Source organism: Dendropsophus ebraccatus, chromosome 7 (genome assembly GCF_027789765.1).
Source record: "Dendropsophus ebraccatus isolate aDenEbr1 chromosome 7, aDenEbr1.pat, whole genome shotgun sequence".
NCBI classification, from domain to species: Eukaryota; Metazoa; Chordata; class Amphibia; order Anura; family Hylidae; genus Dendropsophus; species Dendropsophus ebraccatus.
In genome coordinates this window covers 62,913,684-62,939,939 of record NC_091460.1, presented here as the reverse complement: position 1 = coordinate 62,939,939, position 26,256 = coordinate 62,913,684, and the positions used below count along the sequence as shown (strand labels likewise).

At 41.6% G+C, this 26,256-nt stretch overlaps 1 protein-coding gene across 3 annotated transcripts; it reads left to right on the top strand.

Moving 5' to 3' along the window:
• The first annotated feature begins 3,130 nt into the window (after nt 1-3,130).
• Nucleotides 3,131-25,547, top strand: AASDH (aminoadipate-semialdehyde dehydrogenase). Of its 3 annotated transcripts, none has more exons than XM_069977651.1 (15): nt 3,131-3,352; nt 5,478-5,719; nt 5,827-5,947; nt 9,887-10,179; nt 11,788-11,980; nt 12,411-12,649; nt 13,136-13,242; nt 15,914-16,086; nt 16,242-16,434; nt 18,305-18,423; nt 18,511-19,219; nt 20,755-20,921; nt 22,153-22,278; nt 22,939-23,070; nt 23,213-25,547. In XM_069977651.1, exons 2-15 carry the CDS (start codon nt 5,493-5,495, stop codon nt 23,642-23,644), a joined length of 3,231 nt encoding a protein of 1,076 aa, XP_069833752.1. In that variant the 5' UTR covers nt 3,131-3,352; nt 5,478-5,492; the 3' UTR covers nt 23,645-25,547. The 3 variants fall into 3 exon arrangements, with proteins under 3 accessions (XP_069833752.1, XP_069833751.1, XP_069833755.1); XM_069977650.1 differs by lacking the exon at nt 3,131-3,352 and adding an exon at nt 3,390-3,427; XM_069977654.1 differs by lacking the exons at nt 3,131-3,352; nt 22,939-23,070; nt 23,213-25,547 and adding an exon at nt 3,390-3,427 and having other exon boundaries at nt 20,755-20,826; nt 22,153-22,270.
• Nucleotides 25,548-26,256: the final 709 nt, after the last annotated feature.

Below are 26,256 nucleotides of genomic sequence, written 5' to 3'. Positions count from 1 at the left end.
TTGGATCATGTGACTACTGAGTAAGTAGTTGATCATGTGACTACTGTGTATGTAGCGGCAGGGCACTGGTGACAGTTGTATCATGTGACTACTGTGTATGTATTTGGTCATGTGACTACTGTGTATGTAGTTAGTCATGTGACTTCTGTGTATGTAGTTGGTCATGTGACTACTGTTTATGTAGCAGCAGGGGACTGGTGACAGTTAAATCATGTGACTACTGTGTATGTAGCAGCAGGGGACTAGTGACAGTTGTATCATGTGACTACTGTGTAAGTAGTTGATCATGTTACTACTGTGTATATAGCAGCAGAATACTAGTGACAGTTGTATCATGTGACTACTGTGTAAGTAGTTGATCATGTGACTACTGAGTAAGTAGTTGATCATGTGACTACTGTGTATGTAGCAGCAGGGGACTGGTGACAGTTGTATCATGTGACTACTATGTATGTAGTTGGTCATGTGACTACTGTGTATGTAGTTGGTCATGTGACTACTTTGTATGTAGTTGGTCATGTGACTACTGTGTATGTAGCAGCAGGGGACTGGTGACAGTTGAATCTTGTGACTACTGTGTATATAGCAGCAGAGGACTGGTGACAGTTGTATCATGTGACTACTTTGCATGTAGTTGGTCATGTGACTACTGTGTATGTAGCAGCAGGGGACTGGTGACAGTTGTATCATGTGACTACTTTGTATGTAGTTGGTCATGTGACTACTGTGTATGTAGCAGCAGGGAACTGGAGACAGTTGTATCATGTGACTGCTGTGTATGTAGTTGGTCATGTGACTACTGTGTATGTAGCAGCAGGGGACTGGTGACAGTTGTATCATGTGACTACTGTGTATGTAGTTGGTCATGTGACTACTGTGTATGTAGTTGGTCATGTGAGTACTGTGTATGTAGCAGCAGGGGACTGGTGACAGTTGAATCATGTGACTACTGTGTACGTAGCAGCAGGGGACTGGTTACAGTTTTATCATGTGACTACTCTTTATGTAGTTGGTCATGTGACTACTGTGTACGTAGTTGGTCATGTGACTACTGTGTTTGTAGCAGCAGGGGACTGGTGACAGTTGTATCATGTGACTACTGTGTAAGTAGTTGATCATGTGACTACTGTGTATGTAGTTAATCATGTGACTACTGTTTATGTAGCAGCAGGAGACTGGTGACAGTTGTATCATGTGACTACTGTGTATGTAGTTGGTCATGTGACTACTGTGTATGTAGTTGGTCATGTAACTACTGTGTATGTAGCAGCAGGGGACTAGTGACAGTTGGATCATGTGACTACTGAGTAAGTAGTTGATCATGTGACTACTGTGTATGTAGTTAATCATGTGACTACTGTTTATGTAGCAGCAGGAGACTGGTGACAGTTGTATCATGTGACTACTGTGTATGTAGTTGGTCATGTAACTACTGTGTATGTAGCAGCAGGGGACTAGTGACAGTTGGATCATGTGACTACTGTGTATGTAGTTTTATCATGTGACTACTGTGTATGTAGTTGATCATGTGACTACTGTGTATGTAGTAGCAGGGGACTGGTGACAATTGTTCCATGTGACTACTGTGTATGTAGCTGCAGGGTACTGGTAACAGTTTTATCATGTGACTACTGTGTATGTAGTTGGTCATGTGACTACTGTGTATGTAGTTTTATCATGTGACTGCTGTATATGTAGTTGATCATGTGACTACTGTGTATGTAGTAGCAGGGGACTGGTGACAATTGTTCCATGTGACTACTGTGTATGTAGCTGCAGGGTACTGGTAACAGTTTTATCATGTGACTACTGTGTATGTAGTTGATCATGTGACTACTGTGTATGCAGCAGCAGGGGACTGATGACAGTTGTTTAATGTGACTACTGTGTATGTAGTTTTATCATGTGACTACTGTGTATGTAGTTGATCATGTGACTACTGTGTATGTAGTAACAGGGGACTGGTGACAGTTGTATCATGTGGCTACTGTGTAAATAGTTGGTCATGTGGCTACTGTGTATGTAGCAGCAAGGGACAGGTGACCGTTTTATCATGTGACTACTGTTTATGTAGTTGGTCATGTGACTACTGTGTAAGTAGTTGATCATGTGTTTAATTTGAATAGTAGCAGGGGACTGGTGACAGTTGTATCATGTAACTACTGTGTATGTAGTTGTATCATGTGACTTCTGTGTATGTAGTTGTTCATGTAACTACTGTGTATCATGTGACTACTGTGTATGTAGTTGTATCATGTGACTACTGTGTATGTATGGGAGACATCATAGAGGCCAGTCAGCTCAGTTTTCATTCCCCTATTAATAGTGATGAGTGTTCTGGTACAAGTCACATGATGCATGTGTGTGGTGCGTCACAGGTCAGGTCACATGTCTGGTGCCAGGTTTAGTCCTGTCAGCCTATGAACACATTACACTGGACTACACACCGGCTATAACATTCTACTATGTATAGGCAGGGGTTACTGCACTGGCTACGCTTTTTTTTTAAATGAGAATAGTGTATAATTTCATATCCTATACCCAGGGCTGTATTAACAGCTGCTGCTGCCCTAGGCACTAAACCTTCACGCACCTATTGGCGATACCAGACCTGACCAATACCACCATACCCCCCACCCCCCTGGAAAAGACACCAGATTTACTGGCAAGTCTGAACGGAAGGAGGGAAACTAAAAAAATAAAAACAAAAAAATTAGTTTTTTTCGGTCCCCCTGCTCCCTGGTGCTGCCCCCCTGCAAGGTGCAGCCCTAGGGACCGGACCACGGGTGCCTAGTGGTAAATACGGCCCTGACTATACATAACAAACAAGAACACTAATGGTGGACATGTCCTTTTAACGGCGTCTTCCTTGCAGTAAATTCTAAGATTGAGTGATATACTGTATATGGATTTTCGTGTGATTTTGTGTCTACGGCAGCTGATGCTATGATCCATACTCGGCCTTCGGTAGCAGCGGCTGCAGCCCAGGTCACCTGCTTCCAATACGTGCGCGGACTGGACAGTGACAGTAACTTCATCGGTTACTACGGAAACAAAAGCCGCATCCGTCACGTGGCCTCCCCTTCCGGGTCATGTGTACCGCGGACCACAATGCGCACGCGCAGATGGACACAAGCTTTTCTTTGTTAATTTATTGGGGGACTGGCAACAACCGTTTTATTCCGGGTCATGTGCGTGTCATAGAGCGGAAGCAGCGACAGCACATGCGTGTAATTTGTCACATGTGTTTTCTATGAAGCTGTGTCAGAGATGAAGTGGTCCTATAGCACGGGGTGACATCATGAGTACATAGTGATGATAGGGAGGTGACTTCAGCCTAGCTGTGGAGAAGGTAACGTTATTATACTCTTTGTATTACCTCCCGCACCACATGTCTGACCAGGATGTCTGTCCGTTTCTCTTACAAGTACTGGAGCATGTATTATTATGTGACTATGCATTGTATCCATAGAATAGGAGGAATGCATGAAGCTCTGAGTGGATGTGTATGTAGTATGTTTCATCTTCACTGATACATTGTAGCAAACTACCAGCCCCAGAGAGAAATGAATGCTGGACATCATGTATGACTGTAGCAGACACATTTTATGCTATTTTGTGTGATAAAATGCTGAACCCAGTAGTGGATATCTGATGGCATATTATGGGCAGTGGGGATGACCTGATTCTGCTGTTATTTGCAGCATTTTGTGTCTACAGAGGAACAGAGCGGTCAGGAGCCTTGAAACGCAATGGTTTCATGTTATCTTCATGGCCATCTTAAAGAGAACCAATCAGCCTAATTTGGCTGATTTGGTTCTCTGGTGCGCAGCGCAGTATAAAGCTCTTGGGCAGCACACGGCACGTACCGACCACGGCTGCAGCAGAAGCTTTATACTGGAGAAAATGAAGTTTTAATCTGCTGGTGCACGGCAGGTAGTTATCTGAGCCCGCCCACCTGTAGTCATGTAGGAATGAGTGACAGGCAGAGAGCGGTGATTAGACACAGCCGGGGGGCCTCCTAGATTATAGTGACTGTACCACCAGGCCCAGGCTGAAGCACTGGAGGCGGGCCGAGCCACCCTCAGTGGGAAGACACCCCAGCCCCTCCATGATGTGACTCCATTAGAATCAATGGAACCCTATCATAGAGGGGTTTCCTGCCACTATGGGTGGGTCAGCCCGCCTCCAGTGCTTGGGCCTGGTGGTACAGTCACTTTAAAAGTTTCTGCTGCAGCTAGTATGTGCTGCAGGCTGCACAGGAGCTTTATACTGCGCACCAGGTAACCAAATCAGACCATTTGGGCAGATTGGTTACCTTTAGGGGTACGTGCTCACTGTGGAATGGCTATGGATAACCTGTTGCGCATTCTGCAGCTCGCACCCGCCGGCGGACTGAGGCGGGTGCGTGCGTCTCCACCCGTGTCTTGGACTCTATTCTATGCACGGGTGTTCATTCTTTGGATGGAGGGCGGATGGACATGTCCTAGACTCCATTCTATGCACGGGTGGATTCCGTCGTCCGTCCAAAGAATGAACATGTTCATTCTTTGGATGGAGGGCGGATGAAACGCTTAGACTTAATTTTCATCCATAGATACATATAACATAGCCTTGTGTTAGCGTCTTCTCTTGATGTAATGCTTTTTGAAATGAGAAGTTAAAAGTGGTACTCCAGCAAAAAATCTTTTTCTTTCAAATCAACTGGTTTCAGAAAGTTAGATAGATTTGTAATTTACTTCTTTTTAGAAATCTCAAGACATCCCATACTTATCATCTGCAGTATGTCCTGCAGGAAATGTTGTTTTCTTTTCAGTCTGATACAGTGATCCCTGCTGACATCTCTGTCTGAGTCATGAACTGTCCAGAGCATTAGCAAATTCCCTTAGAAAACCTCTCTTGCTCTGGGCAGTTCCTGTCTCAGACAGAGGTGTCAGCAAAGGGCACTGTGTCAGACTGAAAAGAAAACATTTCCTGCATGACATACAGCTGCTGATAAGTACTGGGAGACTTGAGATTTTTAAATAGAAGTAAATTACAAATCTATGTAGCTATTGAAACCAGTTGATTTGAAAGAAAAAGATTCTCACTGAATAACCTCTTTAACACTGTCTGGATGGGATGTTTACTCCCCTCTCCCCACTAAAAATACATGAACACTTAGTTGAGTGTCCATGTGTATGGGCAGAGGATAGCTGTCAGCTGACCAAGCATTAGCTGAGAATATTTTAGGTTTATGTTAACCTTTTGTACTTGTCAGGTAATGCATGTTGACATTTATAAAGCAATGTAGTTTAGAGCGGATAAAACTGCACCCACACTGTGAAGGATATTGGAATAGTTTTGGAATAATTTTTTTTATATAAATTTTATACAGTACATAAGTGTCACAGAAATATTTAGCTGTCTGAATATATAATGTCCCATTACTTATTATTTGTGTTTTTTTTTTTTTGTTTTTTTTTAAATATTTGTAGGTCACATATTTCAGGATGGAGGGTACGCTGCATGATGTGGTAGTGCAGGCTGCTGCATTACATAGAGACAGGAGAGCTGTATGTTTTCAACCATACAACAAGGTTCCAGTTTACTACACGTACCTGGAAATGTTGCAGAGGGCTGAGGAGCTGACACTTTTTCTCAAATGCCATGATGTGGAAAGTAAAACTATTGGACTGTATTGCCAACCAGGGATCAATGTGCCATCCTGGATCTTGGGGTAAGAAGTAATTGCATATGCTTTTCATTTCCATCAATCTTATGTAATTCTATCCTCCAAAAGGGGTCATTAAATAATTAAGGGTCTCAATTTCTTATTCCATGTAGGATTCTAAGAGTGCCGGCTGCATATTCTCCTATAGATCCTGACACCCCATCACCCTTTGCATCTTCACTAATTCAGCGGTGTAAGATACAGTTTATGCTCGTAGAGAAGGACAAAATTGAGGTAAGATGAATAAGGAACATTGTCTATATTTTGCACTGTTTTCTATGGTAAGGTTGCGTTCACACGTTCTGCATCCACAGCAGATTTCACGCTGCAAGGTATATGGTACAGTTATTCCCTATGGTCACTGCATTCCCGCAGTGGATTTTCAATGTGTTGCAAGAACGCAGCCTCTCTGCCTTATTAACTAATCATCTGTCGCAAGTCGGGTGCTTGAAAGGGCTCGTGCATTGCCTGCCCACACTCTTGCTTGTTTCTCTAGCTCCCAGGTCACTGACGGCCCTCAGCCAATTGGTGTGCTGTCCCGCCACAATGCACTGATTGGCTGAGCGCCGCCAGTGACCCGGGAGCTGGAGAAACAACTTGCAGCAGACAATTAGTTAATAAGGCAGAGTGGCTGCATTTTAGGGTGCATTCATACAAGGCTGCATTCATACGGATTTCCCGCTGCAAGATCTGCTACGGTATGCGGTATAGTTATTCTCTATGGTCACTGCATTCTCGTAACCCCTACAAAACACAAAAATGTAGCAGCGCTTCAGCATCGGCAGATATCTTGTATTATGCATACGGTATTATTGTATTTTGTGATGGTGCATCATTTTCATTTTATTTTGAGGTTTTGTACAGAAGGATAAAAGAAAGGAGGCAAACTGAGTTAAACAATCTTTAAATACTGTCTTAGACCTGTTGAAATTGTTACTTGTCACCACTGGTAGTAATATCCAGATTAGTGGTTTCTCTGCTGGTTTATTTTATAGAATTCTTTTTTCCTCCATTTAAACTAGCCATTTACCAAGCTAATGTCTACAAGCACAGCAGCCACTGGTTTCATGACCAAAACTCTGCTGACAGGGTCTTTTTGAAGTGGATGAGCGGCAATACTGGATTTAACACACAATTCTCACTATTCATTCTGCTTTAAAGTGACTCTGTACCCACAATCTGACCCCCCCAAACCACTTGTACCTTCGGATAGCTGCTTTTAATCCAAGATCTGTCCTGGGGTCCGTTTGGCAGGTGACGCAGTTATTGTCCTAAAAAATAACTTTTAAACTTGCAGCCCTGTGCCAAATTGGCGTGGCCTAGAGTGTGTGTGCATTAGGCTTGCACTGCCTCTCCGTCCCTCCTCCCCACCCTCTTCATCATTAGGGATGCCCCAGACAGGATTTCTCCAATTCATCACCTGTTTGAGCACTGCACAAGTGTTGCTTTAATTTTTTCCCTGTGTTATGTACAGTATTGTATTCTGTGATGATGATGCATCACTTTCATTTTATTAGAGGGGTTATACAGCAGGATAGAGAAAGGAGAGTGGACTTGTTTAAAAAAAAAACACACAGTACTCACCTCACCAACCCAGTGCTATTCCCACAATGTGTGGTTCCCCACAGATCTGCTTCCTGGTTCCTTTCTACACACACAGGAAAATACTCAGTCAGCCTCTAGTGCCAGTGGTGATCTGCCTCGCAGTGGACACTATTTTGTGTCAAGATGGGAACTAGGAAGTAAGCACCAGTGAACACTATCAGACTAGTAATGTTTTTTTTGTATTGTTTTTCATCTCCCCTTTTTATTTATTTATTTGTTTATTCATTCTACCAGACAACCTCCAAACTTTGTCTTCTCCACCATATGTTTGTGCTTTCACCTATACGCAATCTTCAACTAGTAATAAACTGCTTCCTAGGTGAAATCACTATGTATAGTGTGTAACTGCTCCAGCCAGTGACTGATGAAGAGACCAGATACACTGTTGTGTGCATGGTGATGGGTGGAGCTGTATAATGTTTGTATGATGTCTGTCATGCAGAGCTGCCAGTCACCATCATAGTACATTGGGTTTGGTTAAATTACTTTCTAATCTTTTTCCTATTGCATTGACACAATTAGGAATTTTAGCTTCCTTCAGTCTGAGTTCTGTTGTATTATGTTTTTTTATAACTGTATTTTTATTGAAGATTTTCAATGTATAAAACATACATACAGTTAAATACAATGAGCAGCAACAGTAAGCATGGTAGGGGAAATATATGGTTATTTATTTACTTTTATATCCCTAGACATTCCTATTACCTAAGGCAGGGATGGGGATCCTGCGGCCCACCAGCTGTTGCAAAACTCCATCTGGACAGCCAGAGCTCATTGCTGGAGCCATACAGTCAGGCAAGCAAATATATAAAATCCTTTGCTTATTGAGAGTCTATCTGAAGCTGCCAGTCCGTCTTATATGACTCAGCGTTTGAGCCTAAAGCTAGATTGGCACAGTCCTGCAATGAGATGGGGGAGAATCAGTTTGGCAGCAGTGACACAACACTATGACACATTGCAGGCTATGTTATCCAAGAGAAATACAGCAAGTCCTGACAAGAGCTTGGTTTATTAAAAAAAAAAAAAAAAAATCTGCAAATGACTAAGTGTGAGTTTTTCCTTATGGACACTTGTTTGCATGAATATACCATTTAGAATAATGGGCAGACCTTGGTGAATCTGCATTTATAGAGCTTCATAGAGAGGAATTAAAGGGGTACTCCCCCCAAGAGCTAAAAAAATGAAATGCTCCCAAACCTAGCTGGTCTTACTCACTAAGTCCCCCTGAGTATTTTGAGCCGTCTCCCGCCTTTCTAGCTGCTGCCGTTCCTGAGTTACAAGTTTTTCTAAAAGCCAATCTATATCCAAGATAGGAAACTACATTTCCCATCATGCAATGCTTCTGCCTGATGGTGAAGTAGCAGAGCTGAGACAATGAAGGAGATGATGACAGTGTAGCAGAGCTGAGATGGCGGTGTTGGTGTAGCAAAGCTGAGTTGGAAGAGACGACGTAGCAGAGCTGAGTTGGAAGTGACGGCGTAGCAGAGCTGAGTTGGGGGTGACGGCGTAGCAGAGCTGAGTTGGGGGTGACGGCGTAGCAGAGCTGAGTTGGGGGTGACGGCGTAGCAGAGCTGAGTTGGGGGTGACGGCGTGGCAGTGCTGAGTTGGGGGGTGACGGCGTGGCAGTGCTGAGTTGGGGGGTGACGGCGTGGCAGTGCTGAGTTGGGGGGTGACGGCGTGGCAGTGCTGAGTTGGGGGGTGACGGCGTGGCAGTGCTGAGTTGGGGGGTGACGGCGTGGCAGTGCTGAGTTGGGGGGTGACGGCGTGGCAGTGCTGAGTTGGGGGGTGACGGCGTGGCAGTGCTGAGTTGGGGGGTGACGGCGGGGGCTGGGGGGCGGAGCTTGCCGCGGGCGATCATGGGGGGCCGAGCTTGCCAGGGGGGGGGGGGGGGTGCCGCGGGTGAGTGCAGCGGCTATGCCTCGGGTGAGTGAGGGTGAGGGATGCCACGGATGATGGGGGGGGGGGGGGGGGGGGCGGTTGGTTGTAGGGCTGTGTGCTGCGGGTGAGTGCTGCCGGGAGGCTCTGGACACGGGGGTGAGCTCTGGGCTCTGAACACAGGGGGTGAGCTCTGGGCTGGGGGTGACCTGTTGGCTGCTGTTAGAGAGGGAGACAGTGACATCTGCGCTGATCACTGTCTCCCTCTCTAACAGCAGCCACCCCATCAGTATTCTCAGCCACTTCACTGTGCTTGGACTGAGGACACGTGATGCCGACACGGAGGGTGGGGGCCAGGAGCAGGGAGCGTGTCGGGTTGGACTGAGAGTTGATGATTCTATGCAATCCGTGGAGGTGAATGCAGCTGGATAACAGCAAAACTGTGCAGAATCCGTAATAACTTTATATTGGAAAGATGGAAAGCTACGGGTGGGCAACGTATTAATGCAAAAATAATTTTGGGGGGAATACCCCTTTAACTGCACCAACCACTGATGAGTTAATCTGGTAAGTGAATATAGGTCATGGTACCCGTACCCTGGCACAGGAAGACCTTCGCTGCCCACTATTGTCACCCATCATCTCTCATGATGGGTGCACTTACATAAAGTATATTATTTGCTTACATACTAGGTGTTCAAGCTACTTCCTGGCTGGACAGAGAAGGATTCATCCACGGTGCAGCATCTTCATGTCACGCTTTTTGAGGCTGTTAGAAATGATACAATTGACTCAGAATCCAAAAATGACGTTAACCGCAATTCTGGTTATGGCGGCTGTATGGAGAGCTTACAGAATGAAGAGTGCATTGACGTTCGAGACAGACATTGCTTAGCATATGTTCTGCACACTTCTGGAACAACAGGCACCCCCAAAATAGTCAGTGTCCCACACTGCTGCATTGTACCAAATATTCTTCATCTCAGGTAAGCCAGTTTTAGGCAACAAAGAATAACTGCAATCAGACAGAATATTAATGTCCGTATGTATTATTGTTATCAGTGACACACTACCAGCACCTCTATAGACTGGCAGGTGGAGCCACAAGGCACATTAGGAACTCTGCCTCTTTCATACAGAGCACATATAGAAAATATTCTTTCTAGGATTTGTCCCAGAAACAAGACTTATCACGTATCTACAGCATAGATGATAGTTATCTTAGGGTCGTTTTACACATTCCCATATGAGGCCATGCAAGGACACAACCGAGCGAGATCAGCATTTGTTTGCAGTGCCTTTAGAAGGCACGATTATTTGAGCGGCCGGGCCACACGAACGATCACTGTATCTTTTGTGCGGCCGTTTAAATTTATTGCACATCCCATGTTTACACAGGAAGCTGTGCAGCCAATATCGATACATTTCGAAGACGCACAAAAAAGGCAATTAGCTAAAAGTGGCCCTTTTCTCGCTCCTCGGCTGAACACTGGCACTTTTACATGGGTCGATTATGAGCCAAAGGAGTGTTTCTAGCAATGCTCTTTGCTGATAATCAGCCTGTGTAAAAGAACCTTTATTGCTAGGGCTCCCTTTTATCAACATGGATGGATGTTTTTGGATGAAGTGGTAGTCTGACTTGCTTGCTGATGATCTATTCAAAGGCTACAGGACTGTGAAGCACTGTATAGTTGTGAACTTAATCCAGATATTTAACAAACAGTGAATAAAATATGTAGGCTGATTGTAGAGATGGGAATTATTCAGCGTACATGTGCATATGCCAGCTTTCCATTAAAGGGGTTATCCAGCGCCACAAAAACATAGCCACTTTCTTCCAGAGACAGCCCCACTCTTGTCTCCAGCTTGGGCGGGGTTTTGCTGCACAGTTCCATTGAAGTGAATTGAGCTTAATTGCAAACTGCGCCTAAACTGGAGACAAGAGTCATGTTGTCTCTGAAAGAAAGTGGCCATGTTTTGTAGCAATGGATAACCCCTTTAAAATCTTTCCACTCTTGTTGAGATTAGTGGCCCTACGGGATCTCAACACTTGTTGACAGAAGCGACCCTAATAGATCTCCAATCCCCCATTGGTTAAAGTGACCTTAATAGATCTCCACTCCTTATTATATACATGCTACCAGCATTCCTAACAGACCAGATAGTGTTAGGTAAGGACAGGGCAGGGGGCTACAGAGTTCAGTAGCTTCTTTTTGGGGTTATGTTCACTTTTTGTTTCCTAATCTTCCATTCAACCTCTAGTATTGTGACAAGCGCTGCCATCTCCTCACATCAGAACACATGTTAATAAATGGATTGTCAGCTCTGTATGACAGGCTCATTAGAAAGGAACATTTAATCTCCCGGTCGTGATGTACTCGGATAATATTTAGTACATCTGAAGCCAAGTATATGGGGGCGGGTTTCTTAGCAACCAAGTTGGATCTTCTTGGCAGAATTTTAGCAATGTAATATAATGCAGCAATGTAGTGCATCATTGCTCTATACAGCCGATTTCTTTCTGACCATATTTTTGTTCATGTAGAAAGAGATGTTGTATAATATTGTATTTGAAATATTGCTTGATTTTGCAGATCTATCTTCAGCGTCTCTCCAAGTGATATTATGTTACTGTCCTCCCCCCTGACCTTTGACCCGTCTGTTATTGAGATATTTGTTACCTTATCCGCTGGTGCTTGTCTTCTGGTTCTGCCAGATCCCCTTAAGATGATGCCCCAGAAGCTCTGCAGACTGCTGTTAGATGAGCATAAAGTCACTGTGCTACAGGTGAGTTGTATGGATGGTTATGTTTACTACCTAATTTCTTGTACAAAATACACATGGGGGAGATTTAGCAAACTGGTGTAAAATAGAACTGGCTCAGTTGCTAGGGGCAATTAAGCCAGTCCTACTTTATACCAGTTTGATAAATCTCCCCCATAGGGTCCATTTACACAGAAAGATTATCTGACAGATTTTCTGTCAAGATTTGAAGCTTTGGCTGTACACAATGGTAATTGTAGTTTTACAACCTCTGGAAAGCCGCAAGTTTGATACCCTTGACTTAAAGGATTGTTCCCATGTTATAAAGTGATGGCATATCACCAGAATAGTCGTCCTGGGAGTGGGAGTCTGACCTCAGATAGCCTTGTTTTATGATTTTATTTTTTTTGTCCTATAAGAGTACTTTACAATTTGTATTATTTTATGCGTTTAGGTGACGCCCACGTTTTTTAGAAGATTTGGTTCTCATTCAATTAGGTCTTCTATTTTATCAAGAGAAACGCCCCTTAGAATTTTGGCTCTAGGAGGAGAACAGTTCCCTCCTCCAAGTGTCCTAAAAAGTTGGCGGCAGCCTGGCAACAAGACCCGTATCTTCAACCTGTATGGCGTCACTGAAGTTTCAAGTTGGGCAACCTATTATGAAGTGTCAGAGGCCATGATTAATTCTCCATGGTAATACAGTAAAACTCTTAATACATCCATGGCTTTCTTTATGTGCATCTCTGAATGATTGGCTCGTTTCTAAACTGATTACTGTACTTATGGCATTGGTGTGGCTCAATTGACTGACATAGATGTAGTTCAGATAGATAGTGCTCTGCTGTTAAACTGGCCATACTTCCATACAGATTGGATCATCTTTAATATTTGGTTCAGTCTGCTATGTCCACTCATCTCAGAGAGAAAGCAAAGGGGATTGATTGTAGAAGTGTATATGGCTAATAACTAATGTATATGTCCACCTGGAAAATACAACCTGCCGTGGCTACTGGGGCCCATACACGTACACACAGGTTGTAAGCAGATCCCTGTGAAAATACGGCCATCTTCTAGCCATAAGCACATTGTTGTTTTAACATCTTACTGCTATTTTTTATGGCTAAGAAATCAGTAGTTGTTGAAATATTACTCTTCTTTATTATTCATTTCTTTTTATAGGCTTAAGGATTCGATGCCACTTGGTAATCCCCTGCGTGAAACTGTGGTAGAAGTCCGAAACGATGATGGTATCAAAGTTAAAGAAGGAGAAGGACAGGTTTATCTGGGTAGTGTAATATAGTGTGTGTGTGTGTGTATGTGTGTATATATATATATATATATATATATATATATATATATATATATATATATATGTGTGTGTATATAATATGTATGTATGTGTGTATATATATATATATATATATATAATATATATGTGTGTGTGTGTATATATATATTATTTATATTACATACATATGTATAATTTATTTATATTACATACATATGTATAATTTATTTATTTTACATACATATGTATAATTTATTTATATTACATACATATGTATAATTTATTTATATTACATACATATGTATAATTTATTTATATTACATACATATGTATAATTTATTTATATTACATACATATGTATAATTTATTTATATTACATACATATGTATAATTTATTTATATTACATACATATGTATAATTTATTTATATTACATACATATGTATAATTTATTTATATTACATACATATGTATAATTTATTTATATTACATACATATGTATAATTTATTTATATTACATACATATGTATAATTTATTTATATTACATACATATGTATAATTTATTTATATTACATACATATGTATAATTTATTTATATTACATACATATAGTGGTTTGCAATAAATGTATTACATACAGAGTGAACATTTTAAGCGTTAATTTCTGTTAAAGTTAATGATTATGGATTTACAGCCAACAAAAACACAAAAGTTAGTATTTCAGAAAATTAGAGTATTATATAAAATTAACTGAAAAAAAGATCTTAATACAGAAATGTCGACCAAATGAAAAGTCTGTAAAGTAATTGCCCTCAATACTTGGTCGGGGGAACTTTTTGCATGAATGACTGCATCAATGCAGCAATGTGGCATGGAGGGGATCAGCTGAGGGCACTGCAGAGGTGTTATTGAAGCCCAGGTTGCTTTGATAGCAGCCTTCAGCTCGTCTGCATTGTTGGATCTGGTGTCTTTCATCTTCCTCTTGACAATACCCCATAAATTGTCTGTGGGGTTAAGGAGTGGCGAGTTTGCTGGCCAATCAAACACAGTGATGTTGTGGTTAGTAAACCAGGTATTGGTACTTTTGTCAGTGTGGACAGGTGCCAAATCCTGCTGGAATATGAAAATTCCATCTCCAAAGATCTTTTCAGCAGAGGGAAGCATGAAGTGTTGTAAAATTTTCTGGTAGACGGCAGCGTTGACTTTGGTGTTGATGAAAGACAGTGAACCCACACCTGCAGATGACATGGCTCCCCAAACCATCACTGATTGTGGAAACATCACACTAGACCTCAAGCAGCTTGGATTGTGTGCCTCTCCACTCTTCCTCCAGACTCTGGGACATTGATTTCCAAATGAAATGCAAAATTTACTTTCATCTGAAACAGCACCTTGGACCACTGATCAACAGTCCAGTTCTTCTTTTTCTTGGCCCAGATAAGACGCTTCTGGCCTTGTTTATTGGTCAGTGTTTATTGACACATGGAATGCAACACTTGTAGCCCATGTCCTGCAGACGTCTGGATGTGGTGGCTTTTGAAGCACTGACTCCAGCAGCAGTCCACTCTTTGTGAATCTCTCCCAAATTTTTGAATTGCATTTTAGTTACAATCCTGTTAAGACTGTGGTTCTCTCGGTTGCTTGTGCACCTTTTTCTACCACACTTTTTCATTCCACTTAAATTTCCATTAATATGCTTTGATACAGCACTCTTGAGAACAGCCAGCTTCTTTAGCAATGAACTTTTGTGGTTTACCCTCTTTGTGGAGTGTGTGAATGACTGCCTTCTGGACAACTGTCAAGTCAGCAGTCTTCCCCATGATTGTGTTGCATACTGAACCAGACTAATGGTGCGTTTACACAGATTTATCTGACAGATTTTGGAAGCCAAAACCAGGAATGGATTTGAAAAGGAGAAATCTCAGCCTTTCCTTTATGATCTGTTCCCTGTTTAGGGTCTGTGCCTGGCTTTTGCTTAAAAAAAATCTGTCAGATAAATCTGCCTGTGTAAACGCACCATATGGGACCTTTTAGAACACTTAGGAAGCCACTGCAGGTGTTTTGGGTTAATTCTAATTTTCAGAAATACTGACCTTTTGGGTTTTTCTTGGCTGTAATCCATAATCATCAACTTTAACAGAAATAAACGCTTGAAAAAGTTCACTCTGTATGGAATGACTCTATAGAATATATGAGGTCACTTTTTAAATTGAATTACTGAAAAAAAAACCCGCTTTTTGTTGATACAGTATTCTAATTTATTGCAAATCACTGTATATATTTGTGTTTGTGTGTGTGTGTGTGTGTATATATTTTTTTTAGGCTGCCTCTTTAGCTCTCTAGTTACATAACTACAATCTATTTACTGTCTATGTGAAAGGAGAAAGTTACAAAGAACTATGTGAAGACATTAATAGTCTTGGCCTATACAGACATGATGACAGTATTCGATCAGTGTACAATGATAAATCTTTGCAGAGATGTGAGGTGCTATCTATTGTGTAGTCCTACTTTAATCTAGGTTTTCACTGTGAAAGACTTTCTACACTTTTTTTTTTTTTTTACATTTATTTCTAGATTTCGTCTTTCTAATAATATAAGAATTTTACCAGATAACCAAGGGTGTAGGGCAATGTGATAACTCTATATATGTCTGCTGTCCACTTACAGGAGGGAGACTACGGGTATGCTTTTTGGATGATGAGATGACCCTCCCTTATGGAACGATGAGAGCCACTGGGGACTGGGTGACATTGCAAGATGGGGACATGATGTACATTGGACGTAAAGATAACCAGATTAAGCGTCATGGCAAGAGATTAAATACTGAGTATATACAGCAGGTATGTGACCTGTACAGATGCCAGAGTCTCAGTCTGGTTTGTTTATAGCTGCTCCATCTGCTTTGTATGAAAGGGATAAATGTTGTATATAGTGAGCTTTGCTGCAGTACCATATGGAAATGATGGAGTGACTTTTGTTTCTATATTTGTTTCAGGTGGTAGAGAAACATGAACCCGTGGAGTCATGTGCTGTGATGTGGTTTAGGGCCAGAAAATTAGTCCTATTTGTCATGCCAAAAAGACCCCTAGAGAGAAAATCCATATGGCAATATCTGCAGACTCATCTCCTAAGCTATGCATTACCTGATGACTTGGTTCTGGTGGACTCCATGCCACATACAACGCACGGTGAGTTGTAATACCAGCCTTCACTTATCTTATTGTTATGTATGCAGGGGAACAAAAAGGGACCAAAGAAATTAGAGATTTACTGGCAGATCCCATTCATTTTGAAAGGATGTGCTAATAATCCAGTGTCGATACCGCACATGTAATTACACTGGAAATCTTATTTCCTCTTAACAACATTGGGAGTGCTTACGTCCTTTCGCCGCTAGGGCGGGGCACGTTAGGCTGCATTTCAATGGTACTAGGTGGTATAGTGTAACCGAAGTGGTACAGTGCATAGATAAACACCCCACCGGGGGGAGGGCTATCTGTGCTAATTGCTGTTTTATGGAAAAATTAAATCTGTCTTTGCAAAGTACAATTGGGTCACAAAAAATCAGAGCTCATGTGGGTCTGTTGGTGAAAAAGTTCAAGTGCTATGACCTTTTAAACACGAAGAGGAAAAAATGAAAATTGGCTTAGTTAATAATAAAATTAGCTCTACGTAAATTGCCCTCAGTTGATGCACAGCCTGCTGATGAACAGGGGGGGTTCATGTGTGAGTGTGCAAAGGACTGGGACTTCCAGCAGAGAACAAAAAAAACACATCAGCACAGAGGGTGCATGGACCGCATTATATTACAAAACAGCTCACAATCACTACCCCTGTGGATTTCTTTAAAAAATATTTCCATGACAGTGCCTCTTTAACCCCTTAAGGAATCGGGCTAATTTTCGTTTTTGCGTTTTTGTTTTCTCTCCTTGTGTTTAAAAGGCCATAGCACTTGCATTTTTACACCTACAGACCGACATTTGCCCTTATTTTTTGCGCCACTAATTGTACTTTGCAATGACATACAGAATTTTTCCAGAAAATATGCTGCGAAACCAGAAATAAATTATATGCGTGGTGAAAATGAAAAAAAAAAAATACGCAATTCTTTTTCTTGGAGGGGGGGGGGGGCCACTTCGTTTTTACACCATGTGTCCTATGGTAAAACTGACATGTTATATGACATGTTCCTCAAGTCGTAACGATTACAACGATGTGTAACATGTATAACTTTCATTGTATCTGATGGCCTGTAAAAAATTCAAACCATTGTTAACAAATATATGTTCCTTAAAATCGCTCTATTCCCAGGCTTATAGTGCTTTTATCCTTTTGTCTATTGGAACCTTGATTGCGCATGTGCGACTTTTTGATTGCTTTTTATTACAATTTTTCTGGATTTGATGCGCAATTTTGCCCTTTGGGATTTTTTGGCGCTTACGCCTTTTACCGTACAAGATCAGAAATGGGACAAATTAATATTTCCGGCGATTACGCACGTGGCGATACCAAACATTTTTGTTTGTTTTTATTTCTTTATTTTTATTTATAAAATGGGAAAAGGGGGGTGATTCAAACTTTTATTAGGGGAGGGGATTTTTTTTATTAATAACAGTAATTAGAAGTCTGCAGCAGACCATGTAAATAGATTGCCGAGCCGGGATCAGCGTCATTCCGACGCTGAGCCCCGGCTGGCTGATTAGAATGGATCTCCCCTCCGCGATCGCATCGCAGGGGAGGTGGGGGGGCACATATACTCTTCAAATGCAGCTGTCATGACAGCTGCATTTGAATAGTTAAGTAGCCGGCCGCGGTGGCTAATACCTGCGGTCCCTGGCTGCACATGGCATCCGGGGACCATGGGCTTCAGAGGAAGGCTCACACCGGGAGCCCTCTCTGTTTACCCTTAACTGCCACATGACTGGTATACCCGGCATGCGTCGTTAAGGGGTTAAGGGAGTCATTCTATGCTGATAATTTCCTTTTGCTGTAATGTTATTCCACATATTAACAGATTCATGGCCTTTGGTAATAGTTCAATACTTTTTATTTTTTAAGGTAAAATAGACTTTTCTAGATTAAACCTTATTTATGGTGACCACTTGCGGGAAAAGATGGGCACACAGTTGTCCGACATAACAGATGATTTGTGGCGTGGCCTGCAGGAGCAATGGAAGGTATGTCTTGTATTTTCTGTATCTAGCATGTTTTCTCTTAGTTCATCACCTTTGTCCAGTAATTGGCGTCTCTTCTTTCTTCTTTAGTCTGTGTTGGCACTTCCTACAGGATGTCCTGACATTTCTGAAGATTCTGTATTTTCGCTCAGTGGTGGTGACTCTTTAAAGGCGATCCGGCTCCATGAAGAAGTAGAGAATATGGTTGGTAGATCTGTCCCGGGACTCTTAGAAGTCATCCTTAGCGATACTTTCCTAGACATTCACAGTTACATTCTTAAATATACTTCTCCACTTATGGAGAAATTACAGGAAGAAACCAGTGTAAATGCCACAATAAACCATGTGAGTGAGCACCATCCGATAAAGAGGAAAGCTGAAGTTCGTAGAGTACAAACCAATGATGTTTCCTTTGTAGCTTTGAGCCGAGGTAACAGACTGTTCCTAAGTGTGTGTTCTGAAGACGTGAGCCAGCGGTGTGAGGTAACTCAGGGGTTAAGTCAGGATCTGGTATACAGCAATACAGACTTCAAACGGACAAAGCCAACGCCATCCTCTGAGCTGGCATTGACTCTACAGGAAAGATGGGCTTCAGACACGGGCAAATGTGTAGATGCTTCACCTCTCCTTGTCATATCACCCAGTGGAGACTTGTCAAAGACTGTTTACATTGGATCCCATTCACATAGAGTGCAAGCTCTTGATCTGGACAATGGGGCAGTGGTGTGGGAGAGAATCCTTGGAGATCGTATTGAATCTTCTGCCGCAGTGTCTAAATGTGGAAACTTCATCCTTGTAGGTAAGAATGAGATGCCAGTAGATGTCACTGAGATTCTACAAGAGCTGCAGCATTCTTATTTTATTATATACAAACACTGTATGAATGTACATGTATGAAATTAATAATGATATTCAACTGTATATAAGTTTCAGTCATTGTTTGTTTTACCTCCAAGACATTGCCTTTCAGTTGAAAGCTGCAGGAGTGGTAGAGGGTCATACTTCTGAGGAAAGATACTATTCTATGGTGGCCTCTTGGTTTTTTCAGTTCTTTGACAAGTGGTCCTGAGTGTTGAACACACCTCCATGATGTCTATGTGCACTGACGGCACATATAGAAAGGAATAGTTTTCATAAAATTTAAATGTCAAAACACAGAGACATGTCTAAAGTTTTAATCAAAAGAAAGAGCAAAAAAAACCACAGGCACCGGCGCCTCGTGTACCACCTTAGGATAAATGAGATAGTGGGTAGGGAGGTATTGCACTCACCTAAAAGCCACTTGGGCTTGATGCGTATCACCCAAAAAGGGCTGAGAAGTGTAGAAATGTCCAGATCCCAGTAGCTGCTAAGCTAGACGTACCAACGGATGGGATGCTCCCACCGGGGGCCCGTATAGGAATATTGCAAAGAAAATGATAAAAACACAGGTACAGTGACTCCAGCGCTGCTACTGTAAGACCATCACGGGACTCCAATAGTTAAGATCAAAGAAGGTTTATTTTCAAAACAGAGCATGAGGTTAACATGTTTCGGGAAAAAAACTATCCCTTCCTCAGAACCGGGATGCATACTGGTTCTGAGGAAGGGATAGTTTTTTTCCCGAAACATGTTAACCTCATGCTCTGTTTTGAAAATAAACCTTCTTTGATCTTAACTATTGGAGTCCCGTGATGGTCTTACAGTAGCAGCGCTGGAGTCACTGTACCTGTGTTTTTATCATTTTCTTTGCAATAAAGTTTTAATCAGGTAGAGTCTGTGTGCTTAGATCCCAACCAATCACTAGAGCAAATGGGGAGAAGCATTTTGTTTAGCGCTTCTCTCCCTGTAAAGCTGCTTGTTACAGAACGATTCCACAGTAAGTCTTTGGGGAGAAATCAGGAGAGAAGCACTTCGCTATTGCAGAGACACTGTGAAGTTATTGGACATCACTTGTGGGTGTAGAATCCACATTGCTGATTTTGTTAATTTCTTCAGGATTTATTGGAAATGGATGTATTACACTTGTCATGGCTCTTTCATGGATGGAAGTCATGACGGTTATAATGGATGCATGGAATTTTATTAGCGGACAGCATAAGAACCTAGAATGAGGGGTATTTTAGGTTGAGAGCCCTTCTCCTTTCCCATGAGTTTCCTTTTATAGAACAAAAAAACTGACTGAAATGTCATCATATAATAAAAATAATATTGTAACATAGTAGAACAGGATGAAGAATAAGAAACTGGAGTCCATCACTGCTAACACTCCTTTGTCTGGCTGATGATAGACATTTTAGGGGAGAAATGGTATAATATATAGGGGTGTTATAAGTGGCTGTGCTTTGTTTACAGGCTGCTATGATGGTTGTGTCTATGCCCTGAGGAGGAGGAGGAATGGGGAAACACATTGGATCTTCACTACTGGTAATGCTGTGAAGAGTTCTCCAGCCATAGATCCGGAATCTGGGTTGGCATTTATTGGGTCACATGATCAGTATGTCTATGCTTTGGATGTTGAGGTATGCATTGTTGGATATCTCTTCTAACATGTTGAATTATTGTATACTTCATTGTTTTCATGCCCTGTCTAGTATAACAATCTTAAACATGAGAATTATAGTTTTGCCTTAAAGGAGAAGTCTGGCGAAAATTTTTATTAAAGTATTGTCGTGTCCCCCAAAAGTTATACAAATCACCAATACACACTTATTACGGGAAATGCTCATAAAGTGCTTTTTTCCCTGCACTTACTACTGCATCAAGGGTTCACTTCCTGGATAACATGGTGATGTCACGACCCGACTCCCAGAGCTGTGCGGTCTGTGGCTGCTGGAGAGGATGATGGCAGGGGGACACTGAGGGACAGAGGGCACTGGAGGGACACTGATCATCCCCCTGCCATCATCCTCTCCAGCAGCCACAGCCCGCACAGCTCTGGGAGTCGGGTCGTGACATCACCATGTTATTCAGGAAGTGAAGCCTTGATGCAGTAATAAGTGCAGGGAAAAAAAGCACTTTATAAGCCTTTCCCGTAGTAAGTGTATATTGCTGATTTGTGTAACTTTTAGGGGGCAATACAATACTTTAATAAACATTTTCGCCAGACTTCTCCTTTTACCTCTGTCTTTCCAGTTTTGCAGAATGACAACTTCCATCATGCCTGGATTTGTAATTTTGCAAAAGCTGGATGGCCCTGGCTTGGAGAACACTGTTGTTGAGTGATCTGTGGTTTTTACTTTACGTATGCTTTAACTTGTCTGTGTGTCTGTGAACAGGGGGGGGGGGCAGTATTCAGACCATTAATAAAATACCATAAAGGTTGTCTTTCGTGTAGGCACCTATGTGAATCTAATTAGCTGTTAACATTAGCTTGGTTTCCCATAATAGGTACCAATACACATTAGTTGTAGATGATTTCCATCAAGATGATCCTTAATTGAAATTTTTTTTTTTTTTTTAACAATGTACAATCGTTTTAGCCAAAAAATGTTAGACTGAAACAAATTTAGCCATATTTTTATTCAGACGAAAGATAGTCCACAAACAGAAAATATCTTTCATCCCTGAAGGATCTTTTAGTAAAGAATATTTTCTGAATGTTCCCAGAACATTCCCTTAAAGATTGTTCATCCAGTTAGGCTCATGTAACGTAGGGTACAGCTCAAATGACAAAGCTTATATGCTGAAAAATGTTAAAGTTAAAAAAATACCTAATCAATGCATGCAAGTTGTGACTGTGCCTTGCTGCAGGTAAAGCAGTGCGTCTGGAAAGCTCATTGTGAAGGTGGAGCCGTGTTTTCTTCTCCTTGTATTAGTATACAACCACATCATTTATACACAGCTACACTGGGAGGACGGGTGCTGGCCTTTAACCCTGTAAGTAGACGAATCTTTTGTTTTTGTTATACATACAATCATACATGTAGTTTAGTAGTATATCTGTGTATTCTGTGGGGATGGTAGGGACTATAGATGCGTCTATTTCCTGAAGGCATCAATGGCCAAATTGCTTATTACCTGAAGTTTTTACAGCTTACATCAAACTATATTCACCTGTTTGCAGTATTAGGCCATGTTCACACAACGTAAGTTCCTCAGTAATCACAGCAGTTGTTGCAACGGCCGCAATTAGTGTGGAACTTATGTTGTACTAAGGGCTGAGGGAATCCCGGCCAGAGTGTATACACATAGTATAGTATAGTATACTGACATGTTAGTTTTCCGTTAGTTTCCTTTCAGTTCACACAATGGAGCGTGCAGCTCTGGCTGAACGCTCCATTGTGTGCAGCGAGGAATTCAGATGTGGGCGCACTGATGCGCCCGCATCCGAATTCAGCGACCGGGATGACCTTTTCTGAGACCGGCCGTTTTGTGACCTGACCGGGTCACAGAACGGCCGGTCTTTTACAAGGTGTGAACATAGTCTTAGACTTAGACTTAGTCCTAGACTTTGTCTTAAATTAATATAGCTAAATGATTATACATATGAGACTACTAGTATTTCTCAATGCCTTGCATTATGTTGTGGTGTGTTAGGTCACAGGAAAGACTATATGGAAGATGGACCTAGGCAAACCTGTGTTTTCTTCACCAATATGCAACCAGAATCTTGTTTTTGTTGGCTGTGTGGACGCAAATCTCTACTGCTTCACTCATATGGGTGAGAAGGTGAGAATGGAGGACAATGTTACTGGGGAAACACGGTGGTGTTATGTAATATGAATAATTAGACCAGAAGGAACAGTGACAGGTTCAGTTTAGTGATTTGTCACATAATGCTAAAGTCAAGCACTCTTCTTCTCTCATTCAGCTATGGCAGTTCCCCACTGATGGACCTATATTCTCCTCTCCGTGTATCTCCTCTCTCACCAATCACATCACATTTGGCTCACACGATGGCTTCATCTACTGCTGTACTGCTGAGGCCGAATTATTATGGAAATACAAAACCAGCTCTCGAGTTTATGCAACGCCATTTACATTTCCCAACCCACACACTGAAAGCACTGAGCTGCTGGCTGCCGCTTCTACAGATGGATCTCTGTATATACTAGATGCTCTCTCAGGACTTCTGCTCAGGCAGTATGCACTAGGAGGAGAAATCTTCTCTTCTCCCGTGGCGTATGGCAGAAGCCTGGTTGTTGGTTGCAGGAACAATTTTATTTACTGTCTTGATTTGGTCAGGGATCCAAAGGAATGTGCAGAAAATGTAGGCTTGGACTCCACAGGGACATTGCTGTAAAATTCCTGCTATGACTTGATAGTTTGCAATAGTAGTAAGATTGCTTGCACCTATATGTTTTTAATATAAAATATTGCAGTGGCACTTAAAGGGGTTGGTTATCTAACCTTTTAAAGTTGATTCTCCATTCTTGGGATAAGCCAACAATATTAGGTTGTTGGGGGACTCACACCTGGCATTTCCACAGAGAGGGTAGTTTCATTGTAGCATTGTTGATTTACTCTACAAATCACCTCATTGATAGAGGGAGGAATTTGGGATTTCCATTTTGTGCTATAGCAAGCTGTCTAAGCTGCTATCAGGAAGTCATGAACTTCTGTTCTGTAGGAAAAGGGAGATCAGATAGATGTAAGCATTTAGGAATGAGATGGGCATGTTAAAATGAGCTAATAAGTTGAAGAATTTTTCCTCAAAAAAATGTGAGACCACCACATATGTAATTGTGTGGCTTTTTGGGAGCATCTGCGCCATTAATTGGGGGTCATGTGTGTAATTCTACTTGGGGTGAAGTACCACCACATCAGAATTTTCCTCATCAACTCTGTATGGTTGATACATCTAAAGTTTTGGCGCCATTGCTCTTGTTGAAAGGTCATTCCCAACTCTTTCTCCTACTTACATATATGACAATTTAGTATCAGGGTATGCATTTGTAGGCAGCTGTTAAAACTTTATTATGACCTTTCCATTTAAAAAAAAAATTCTGAAAATCAGAAAGTTTAGACTTAGGAGGAGCGGGGGGCATTGTATGGAGTTTATAAAGTGCCTAACTTGAAGATATTGAAAGAAATATATATATATTGTAAAGAAGAATTGGGTATTATATCATCTAACTGCTTTATAGAATCATAAAGCTCATGTAGGGTCATGCAATTTGAGGAGAGCCATGTCTGCTTGTGATTGAGATTAGAGGTCATAACAAAAATGTCCTGAGTGTATAGAGAAGAAATAACAGCTTGGTGGTACTCTTGCCGCAATTTGAACTATTTTTATTTAGTTAATATTGAATTTTAAAAAATTAAACAATTGTATTACCATCAAAAATATTAGTTGTCTTTTTATATGGAGTGTGTGGAGAAGGGAAGGGCGATTCTCCCTGTTGCCAAAATGACTTGAAAATAGCCTTGTCCACCAGCAAAGAGATGTAGAGTTAGGTTGGGTTCACACTGGATATGTGTGTATGTTTAGTGTACATGTTTTTATAACCTTGAAAAGGATAAACTGATAAAAAGTGGTACCATGCAGCAGAATTCTTGGCTATTGACTTAAAAAAAAAAAAGACTGTAGTGTATATCGTTCTGCTATTATTTATATTATATATATATTCATTTGGTTGAAACCCGCATTTTAGATCAAGGGCAAGTTTTTCCAACGTAAAGGTGGTCATGTAGCATATCAAAGAGGGACAGAATCTTCTCAGATTTGAATTGGATTTGCTATATTTCTTTTGGTTAAAAATTTATCAACACAAAGTTGCAACAAACAGGAACGTTCCTTGTAATGCACAGCTATTTAAAGTGCTGTCCATGGTGCTGAACACAGAGCTGAGGGTGCTGGATCCAGTCGGTATGAACCTGCATGAGAACTTTCTGCATTAATAAACAGTGTCCTGTAAAGTGCAGGATACTACAGTAAACTAAACAGTACACAGACAAAAAAAGTAATACAAAAATAATCTGCCTTTCTACATTCTAATCAGTGTTAAGTTATGTATTTTTATTTCTGTCAGTTTCATTAAAATACCAAACATGTACAGTTATTATAAACACTACACACTGTGAACCTAGCATTAGATTATTAGTGGAAGCCAAGAAACGCTAACTACGTCCACTGTGTGCAGACACACCCTAAGGGAGCGCTCCAAAAAAAGTAAAACAAAAACGGGGCAATGGGTGGTGGGAACATAATGAAATGATACTTACCTGTCCTGATGCCCCTGCAGCACCACCGCTTGCTATCAGCCTCCAGTCTCGTGTAGCTCCCGGGTTCCTGTTTTGTTATGACCCGGCAGAGACTACCCACTCAGCCAATCGGTGACTGCAGAGATGTCCTGCCTTACTTGCGTGGCTGTCAACACTATCCTGAGGGTCGCTCAGGTAATACCCGGTTTTACCTTTAGGTTAAAATGTAACTTTTATTATTTTGTTTAAAAGCGGAAGAAAAAACACCAAATGTGCAATTTAAAATATTGCTGACTCTTGTTTTGGCTGCGCAATGGTGTCGGCTGACACTGTAACTGTTATTGGGTGGTCTCCAATGATGTCAGATTCCCGCACATCCCCAGCCGGGGTGTTGTGTGTGGTAAGTGCAATTCCTGTGTGCTCCTGTCTGTATTGGAGCTACACTCTAAGCCCAGCCGGGCAGGAATGCACTATAACAGCAAAGTACTGCTGTGCCCTGAGCGATTTGTATATACGCTCTTCCCTTCTAGTCTTGCTATTCTACATGCATGGAGCCATTCCCAATTTTAGAGGTGCAATAGTTAAAATATTGTCCGTATGACTGACATGTTTCGCCGAACACGTCGGCTTTCTCAAAGTCACGGCCTTGCGTGGCTGAGCGGGCGTTTTTGAGCCAGGTTATGGTGTCACTGGACTGGGAGATACAGGAGA